General features: G+C 57.6%; 1 protein-coding gene across 1 annotated transcript; it reads left to right on the top strand.

Moving 5' to 3' along the window:
• Positions 1 to 30: 30 nt before the first annotated feature.
• On the top strand, positions 31 to 3,862 carry FGF19 (fibroblast growth factor 19). Its single transcript, XM_007949318.1, has 3 exons — positions 31 to 271; positions 488 to 591; positions 3,551 to 3,862. Exons 1-3 carry the CDS (start codon positions 31 to 33, stop codon positions 3,860 to 3,862), a joined length of 657 nt encoding a protein of 218 aa, XP_007947509.1.
• Positions 3,863 to 8,294: the final 4,432 nt, after the last annotated feature.

The following is an 8,294-nucleotide window of genomic DNA, read 5'->3' as shown; positions in this document are numbered from 1 at the left end:
CCCGAGCAGCCCGCCGCCGAGAGAGGTGCCATGTGGACCGTCCCCAACGGGCGCGCCCTGCTCCGCGCCCTGGCCCTGGCCGGCTTCTGGCTGGCCGCGGCCGCGCGCCCGCTGGCCTTTTCGGACGCGGGGCCGCACGTGCACTACGGCTGGGGCGAGCCGGTCCGCCTGCGGCACCTGTACACCGCCAGCCCACACGGGGTCTCCAGCTGCTTCCTACGCATCCGGCCCGACGGCACAGTGGACGGCGCGCGGGGCCAGAGCGCGCACAGTGAGTGCCCGCCCGGGCCCCGGCTTCCCTGGGCTCCCGCCGGCCCCCACTCCGGGGGACCCCGGGTCTCGGCCCCTCCACGTCCTTCTCTCTCTCTCTCCCCGGGCCCCCGACAGCGCGTGGAGCCAGGGAGGGACACGGCCCTGGGGACCGACGGCAGCCACGCGCTGCAGGCCTGCAGCCCCCACTGCAGATTTTTATTTTCCTTGCGCCCAGGTTTGCTCGAGATCAAGGCGGTGGCGCTGCGGACCGTGGCCATCAAGGGCGTGCAGAGCTCCCTGTATCTTTGCATGGGCGCCGACGGCCAGCTGCAGGGACTGGTAGGTGTCCCCCTGGGACGGAGCGCGCCAGACCCACGGCTGTCCCAGGTGGGGCGGAGGGTTGCTGGATCAAATCCACAGTTGCCTCCCTCCCCCCTTCCCGGGCCCTCCTGGTGCTCGGAGTCGGGGGAGACAGCCCGGGCCCAAGGAGCCGGACCGCTCCCCCACCCCCACCCCGCAAGGAAGTGGGACGAGGCTGCTGTGTTTGGTCACAGCTTGTAGCCTCCGAGTGGTGGAGAGCCGCCTATGCACTCCGAGCAGCCCAACGCCGGCCCTGCGCCCGAAGGAAACCATTATCCGCTTCCTTTTATATTAAACAGGAAAACCCACCTCGGGCCATTCAGCCACAGCCTGTGTGTGGGTGGTCCCCCCTCTGTTTCCCACTCTGTGGTTGAGGGCGAGAGAGAGAGGGAGGGCGAAAGAAGAGAGGTCGCATATTTGCTACTTGGATCTTAAAACAAAAAAAGTCACTACAAAAAAAATCAGGAAAGCATGGCACATTGGGGACCGATTAGAGTTTTTTGAATTAATTTGCGTATTAGGGGTGTATGCTGAAAAAACGGTAGCGCATGTCCTGGCTGCGCTCACCTGTACAGGAAACTTTATTTTGGGGGGAGAAGGTGTTGGGGGGGGTCCTTGGAGTCCCCGAGTGGTGCAAACGGTTAAGCGCTGTACTCCCAGCCAGCAAGATGCGCGGGCCCAGTCCACTCTGGCGCCTCGGAAGACGGGCCTGGCGGTCTGCTCCTGCGAGCTTGCAGCCTTGGCCCTGTGGAGCAGTTCTCTGTACACATGGGGTCGCCAGGAGCCCCGAACCACCCCGGGGCAACTACAGACAGTGGGGTGCACGGGAAGCCCCAGGTAACCACTTCGGGGCGGAAGCAGGAGGAAGCTGGCCTCTGGTCCGGCGGGAACAAAGGCGGGGGGAAGTTCAAAGGAGCCAGCCCTCGCCCCTCCCGCGCGGGGCCGGCGCTCCCAGAAGCCTGCGTGCAGTCCCGGGGCCCCCCAAGCAGCCTCTCCCGGGCTGGGGCGCGCGCTGGGGGCGCCGGAGACGGTGGGGGAGGCCGCGCCCCCAGGTGCCCCGCCGCCACCGGGTTGCAGATGCGGACCCCCTCCCGCGGCGCGGTCGGCCCCTTTGTGAGCCTCAGTGCTGGGCTTTTCAGCATCTCAAAAATGGTTTTGTGCCTCTGACGAGCTGTTGCTCGGAGCCCCGCTTCAAGTTTTATGGCGGAGCCGCCTGTGAAAGGCGGCAAAGAAAAGAGGTGGTCGGCGCGCTGAAAGCTGCCGCCCAGAGCCCCTCGGAACCCGCAGTGACGACTTTTGTTAGGGTGACATTTACTTATGACAGGGGCGCGCTAATGGGGACGGGTGGGAGGGGCCCGGTGGGTTAACCCAGCCTTCTTTCGTCCTCCAGACCTGGGGAGTGCGGGGATTGGGTGCGGGGGTCTCGCCACCTACAATCCCATTACGCTTCTGGATCCCGTGGGCGTGGCTTAGCAAAACCCGAGCTTTTTTTTTTTTTTTTCCTCTTAAACAGAAATTCCACATTGTCCTAGAAAGGCAATCATTTCATTTTCTCTGTGGGAAAAGAAGGCAATGTTAATTTCCTCCCAGAAAACTCCCCGAGGCCCCTGACATAATGCGTCTCCTTCTCGGGTTCTTTCTGTATCGATGGGCGGGCACCCTGCGGCCCAGGGGCTCTGTGCCCGGTCCCGAGCAGCACGTGGTTGCATCATTGCGCTTATCATCGGGTCCTTATCAGCGCATCTCACCCACCTGCAGTTCAGTGACCCGGTAACCTGGGCAGGTACGCCGCTGGGTGCTTCCTGGGCTTATGTTTTCCGCCCAGCCCTCTCGGGCTCCCCTGTCCCCCGTCTTCTAAATGGTAAGGACATTCCCCAGGGTGGGGTTGTTGTTGTTATGTGCCATCCAGTCAGCCCCGACTCATAGTGACCCCATTCTTGAGTTGCCAAGGCAGTATCACTACAGAAGTAGATTGCCCAACCTTCCTTCCGAGGAGTGGCTGGTGGGTTTGAACCACCGGTCTTCTGGTTAGCAGTCAAGTAAGTGCCTTAGGCACTAGGCTACCAGAGCTCCTATAATAGGTTAGGGTGGGGTAGGACTAGCCCACTGGCAGCTCTGTCTCGGGACTCCCCAAAAACCAAACCAAACCCACATCAGGGAGTTGATTCTGACTCACTGACCCCAGACGGAGTGGAACTGCCCCACAGGGTCTCCTAGGCTGTCCAATCTTCACAGAAGCAAAGCCCAAACCAAGCCCACTGCCCTGGAGTTGATTCTGACTCACAGGACCCCTAGAGGACAGAGTGGAACTGGTGGACAGGGTTTCCAAGTCTCTGGTGGCGTTTGACTGCTAACCAGAAGGCTAGCGGTTCAAATCCATCAGCCACTCCTTGGAGGGAAGATTGGGCAATCTATTTCCGTAGTGATACCACCTTGAAAACCCAAGGAGGGGTCGCTGTGAGTCGGATCTGACTTGACAGCAGTGAGGTTTTTTTTTTTTTTCATCTTTATAGAAGCCCAGTGCTACAGTTTTCTCCTGCAGAGCAGCTGGTGGGCTCGAACCCATGACCTTTCAGTTGGCACCCCAGCACTTAACCAGGGCTCCTTCTTAGGACTACAGATGTATATAGGATTTTCTTCCCCAGGCATCTCTGCACCCCACCAGGTGCAGCCTCTTTGGGGGCCTTGGGACAGCTACTATTATCTTGATGTGCCAGGCAGGCCATCTTTCCGGCCAGTGACCAACACTGGTAACAGAAGGGAGGAGCAGGAGGGGGGCGTAGACGCCTTACAGCTGCATCAGACAAGAAACCCCAGAGTCACGGAGCCCTGGGTCTGCAGTGTTAAGCTGCAGTGTCAGGGGGCAGCACAGTTGCCGGCTGTCTTCCCCTGGGACCCGGGGCTGCCTGCTGCTCACGCCGACCCATTTCCTCCACAGCCCAGGTACTCGGCAGGCGACTGTGCTTTCCACGAGGAGATCCGGCCCGACGGCTACAACGTGTACCTCTCCAAGAAGCACGGCCTCCCGGTGTCTCTGAGCAGTGCCAGGCAGAGGCATCTGTACAAAGGCAGGGGTTTCATGCCACTGTCCCACTTCCTGCCCATGCTGCCCATGAAGCCGGCCGAGGCTGAGGAGCAGGAGGGTGACCTGGAGTCTGTGTTCTCGTCGCCTCTGGAGACCGACAGCATGGATCCTTTTGGCATCGCCTCTAAGCTGGGGCTGGTCAAGAGTCCCAGTTTTCAGGAATAACCGAGGCTCTGGGACCCGGGCTGTGGGCCCCTGCAGTGTGTGCTCTGGCCTCGCTCGGACGAGAACAATCTTAGGTTCATGTTCTAGTTAACCGTAGGAAGAAGTGGTTAGAGTGTACATATCTGAAGTTTTTGTTTTCGGTGCCTCTTTCTAGTGCATAGACTATAATCATGAAATCTTGAGTCCTGGCCGCCCAGTGCTACCTGAGTACCCCATCCCACACCCTTACCCTTGTTGGACAAGTTGCTGTTTTGCCCTGGTTCTGCTTGAATACCCCCGCTGACGGGGAACTCACTTCCTTGTGGGACTAAGCTGAAATTGTCTGTAATGCTCTCCATCACTTCCAGCAGGGGCAGCCAGAAGAAAAGGGATCATTTTAAACTCATGTACAAGCTCTGAAATGCCAGGTAAATTTGACTCCACCCCTAAGCTCATGTCTCCATTGATCTCAGCTCCAGCCAAGACAGTAGGCTCTCCCTGAGCCCCTCTAGGCCAGCACTGAGCTGGGCCTGGCATCGCCCGTCGGCTCAGGACGAGGGGCAGCACGGAGCCCCGCCCCCAGCCCAGGTGAACCCCACAGCTGCAGCTCGGGTAGACAACCTCTCCCAGGCCACCTCTCGGCAGTCTGCCCCAGGACACTGGAGGGAGTTTTGCTCTGCCCCCATCTTGCTAGCCTGTGCCTGCCCCTGGCTGACTTCTCACCCAAGCTCAGGGTCTGGTCCCCAAGGATGAACAGCCCCTGTGCCCCCTCCAACAGCTGGGAAAGAAGACAGCCAGTCCTTGTCCCCACCACCCATGACTCAAGATTCCAGGGAATCCAGTGGTCCCGGGTTGTGTGGATTTTGGTGGGGGGTGGGCGCTTTACAAAGCAGCTCTAGCCCCCAGGTCCCCCATACCCTCAGCGCCCCCTCTTTTAAGCTGTGGATCTTGACCTGGAGAGAACATCCTGCTGTCTTGGGGTCACTGCTTCCGTCTCCATGCCTCTGCCCACGTCACCAAGCCTCCCCTGCGTCTGGGTGTCACAATCGCCCTCCTTGGGGACCTGTGCCTTTAATTCCAAAGCCAGCAAGCAGTCTGAAAGCCCAGACCTCAGCAGGGAGGCGTAGAGGCCCTTCCGCAGCACTTAGCTCTCGCCATAGTATTTATGAGTAATTTATTTTGATATGTACGTGGCTTTATTTTCTTACTTTATTTATACCCCAGGTTGTATTTATGTATGTACGTGAGTTTTCTACATTAAATAGGAGTTTGTATCAAAAGGCATGTGTATATTTGAGGGAGATACGGGAGGGCGGGGTGGCGGGGATTGACGCGCCACCCGCAGGGAAATCCTGTTTGCTTGGTGTCTGACACAGTGCGTTTTACACAATTAGCCCTTGGTCACCGGTCAGATGATAACATCTGGACAAGCCGTTGCTGCCCCCTCACAGCGCCATGCAGGTCAATGGAGTGGCGGTGCCCAGGGTTGGGTAGCTGGGCTTGTTGGAGCTCGATCACCAGGTCTCTTCCTCGTAACTCTGGGTGGGCTAAGCCTCCAACTGTCTAGCGAGTGCCAAGCACGTTGACCCATTCCAGCCCCTGCCCTCCGCCCAGAGACTTGGCTTAAATAAGATGCAGCCCAGTGAGGGGTGGAGGCTGGATTTGCACACACTGATGTCCTTTCTTGGGTGCAGCGGTTAGCACTCAGCTGCGAACAGAAAGATTGGCGGTTCAGACCCACCAATGGGAGAAGGCCACTGCAGGCGGCTTCTGTACAGATGACAGCCTTGGAATCACAGCGGGGCTGTTCCACCTTGTCCTCTGGGGGCGCTCTGAGTCGGCATTGACACATGGCAGTGGGTGTGGGTTTGCCCTCTCCTCATCCTGGGTGCATCCTGTCCGCCGAGTCTGAGCGTTGGGGCAGCCTCTGGCAGGAGCTTTCAAAGCCACAGGTTCCTGACGCCCTGCTGTGTGTGGGTCTCCTCACCTGACGTGAGCCTTGGCTGGGCCCAGGACACCTAGGGTTGCCTTCCCGTCCCTCTCTCCCATTTAAGGAGCCCTGGTGGTGCAATGGTTAAGCGCTCAGCTGCTAACCTAAAGGTCAGGTTGGTGGTTCAATCCCATGCAGTCACCCTGGGACAGAAGATGTAGTGATCTGCTCATGTAAAGATTAAACCAGACCAACCCATAGTTTTCAAGTCGATTCTGACTCACAGCGCCCCTAGAGGACAGAGTGGAACTGCCCACAGGGCCTCCCAGGCTGTCAGTCTTCACAGAAGCAGAGTGCCACCACTGTTGCTCCCATAGAGCTGCTGGGTGGGTTTGAACCGCTGATCGTTTGGTTAACAGCTGAGTGCTTAACGGCTGTGCCACCAGAGCTCCTTTTTATAAAGCTTACGGCCTAGGAAACCCTATGAGGCAGTCCCGCTCTGTCATATAGGATCACTGAGTCCGACCTGTTGATAGAGGGCTCAGACATCCCCAGTGCATGGGGTCGCTGTGAGTCGGAGCTGACGCAATGGCTCCTGACGATAACAGCATGAGTCGGACTCAACTCGAAGGCACGCAGTTCCCCCCCTGCCCATCAAGATGCCCGTTTTTCCTTTGAGACCCCCACCATGTGACAGAGCTGATTAAGACCTGGGTGGACTAGTGACACTTGGCAATAGAGCATCCTCTACCCTCTCACTTGACAGATGAGGGCATAGGAACAGAGATGGGCAGGCGCTCACCCAAAGGTGCACAGCCTGGAAGCAGCATGAGGTGGTGGCTGTGGCATCCCAGGACCTGTTGGCTTGCTGGGTCACCTTGAGTAAGGCCCATCACCTCTCTGAGCCTACACGCCTGCATGATACCACCTGGTATAGAACAGAATGGGCAGCTGGCCGACAGCAGCCCCCAGCAAGACTAGAACCCTCTGCCCTGGACGATTGTCACTGGCGCTCAAGTTCGGCAGCACACTGGAATCACTTTGAGAAATGTACCGACAGCTTAGTCCAGCCCTGGAGACTGATTTAACTGGAATGGGTGTCACCTGAGCATGGAGCTTTCTCGAAGCTCCCCTGGAGAGTCTAAAGTGCAGCCCAGGCTAGGAGCCACAGTGAGGGTGAGCAGTCCATCCTTTGTGTTCTGGAGAAAAGCTGCAGGGCAAACATTGAGAGGCACTTCCTGAGTCTCTTCCCTGCAGTGCAGCTGACAATGAGGAGTAAATGTACAGCTGGCAGACTAACTCTTGCTAGAGTGTGGAGGGTTGATAGGTTCTCCTCTCCCAGCCGCATTCTACCGGACCTGGCAGCCCCGAAGCCGTGATGGGCATGCTGTGGATTGCAGGGCTCTCTGGCAGGAGAAGGGGGATTACTTTTTAAGGCTGCATCTTGGCAGAACCCCTGCCCCTGGTTAAACCTGCCTCTGTGTCTTATAGGAAAATGGCCTTACCCTCCTGCTGTATTTTCCATTCCTGCTTTAGGTCCAGTTCTGATGGCCCCTCTGGTTTATATTCAAAACCCAAACCCACTGCTGGCAAGTTGATTCTGACATCTAGCCACCCTGTAGGAGCAGAATTGCTCCACAAGGTTTTCAAGGCTGTCATCACAACCCACCAGCCACTCCTCGGAAGGAAGGTTGGGCAATCCTACTTCCGTAGTGATACTGCCTCGGAAACCCAAGGAGGGGTCGCTATGAGTCGGGGCTGACTCGATGGCAAATAACAACAACAACAACAACAACAATCACTACAGGAGCAGAAACTCCTGGTCTGTTCTCCTGCAGAGCTGTGGGGTGGGTTCGAACTGCATACCCTTCCTTAACTGTTGAGCTCCTCCATAAATGCTCTAAGCCCACTGCTGTCCAGTTGATGTGGACCCACAGCGCCCCTGGAGGACAGAGTGGAACTGCCCTGTAGGGTTTCCAAGGCTGTCATCTTCATGGAAGCAGACTGTCATGGTTTTCTGCTGTGGAGTGGTTTGTGGGTTCCAACTGCCAACCTTTCTGTTAGCAGACGAGTGCTTTAACCACTGTGCCTAAAGGGCTTCTAAACTCTCAAAACCAAATTCACTGCCGTGGAGGCAATTCTGACCACAGCGACCCCCTCTGGGTTTCAGAGGCGTAAGACCTTCACAAGAGCACATTGCCCCGTCTTTCTTCCTCGGAGCGGCTGGTGGGTTTGACGTGCCGACCATCTGGTCAGCAGTCAAATGCCTGAGGCCCTGCATCACCAGAGCTCCTTGGGTTCCTAGATTGAACACATGCAAACACGGGACACTCCGTTACTTTTCCAGATAAATGAGGTTATTAGTATGCCTTCCGCACGTCGCTGGGTGACACGTTCTGCACTCAGCTGCTGACTGTGGGGCTGGCGGCTGGCACCACCGAGGGGCGCACAGCAGAAAGGCCTGGAAATGCTTCCGTGAAGATGGCGGCCTGGGAAGCCGGGGGCAGTTCCCTGACACGTGGA

This window comes from Orycteropus afer, unplaced genomic scaffold, assembly GCF_000298275.1.
Source record: "Orycteropus afer afer isolate SDZICR_OR568_19922 unplaced genomic scaffold, OryAfe1.0 scaffold00244, whole genome shotgun sequence".
Classification (NCBI taxonomy): domain Eukaryota; kingdom Metazoa; phylum Chordata; class Mammalia; order Tubulidentata; family Orycteropodidae; genus Orycteropus; species Orycteropus afer.
The sequence above is the reverse complement of the archived record's forward strand: the minus strand, read 5'-3'. Positions and strand labels throughout refer to the sequence as shown.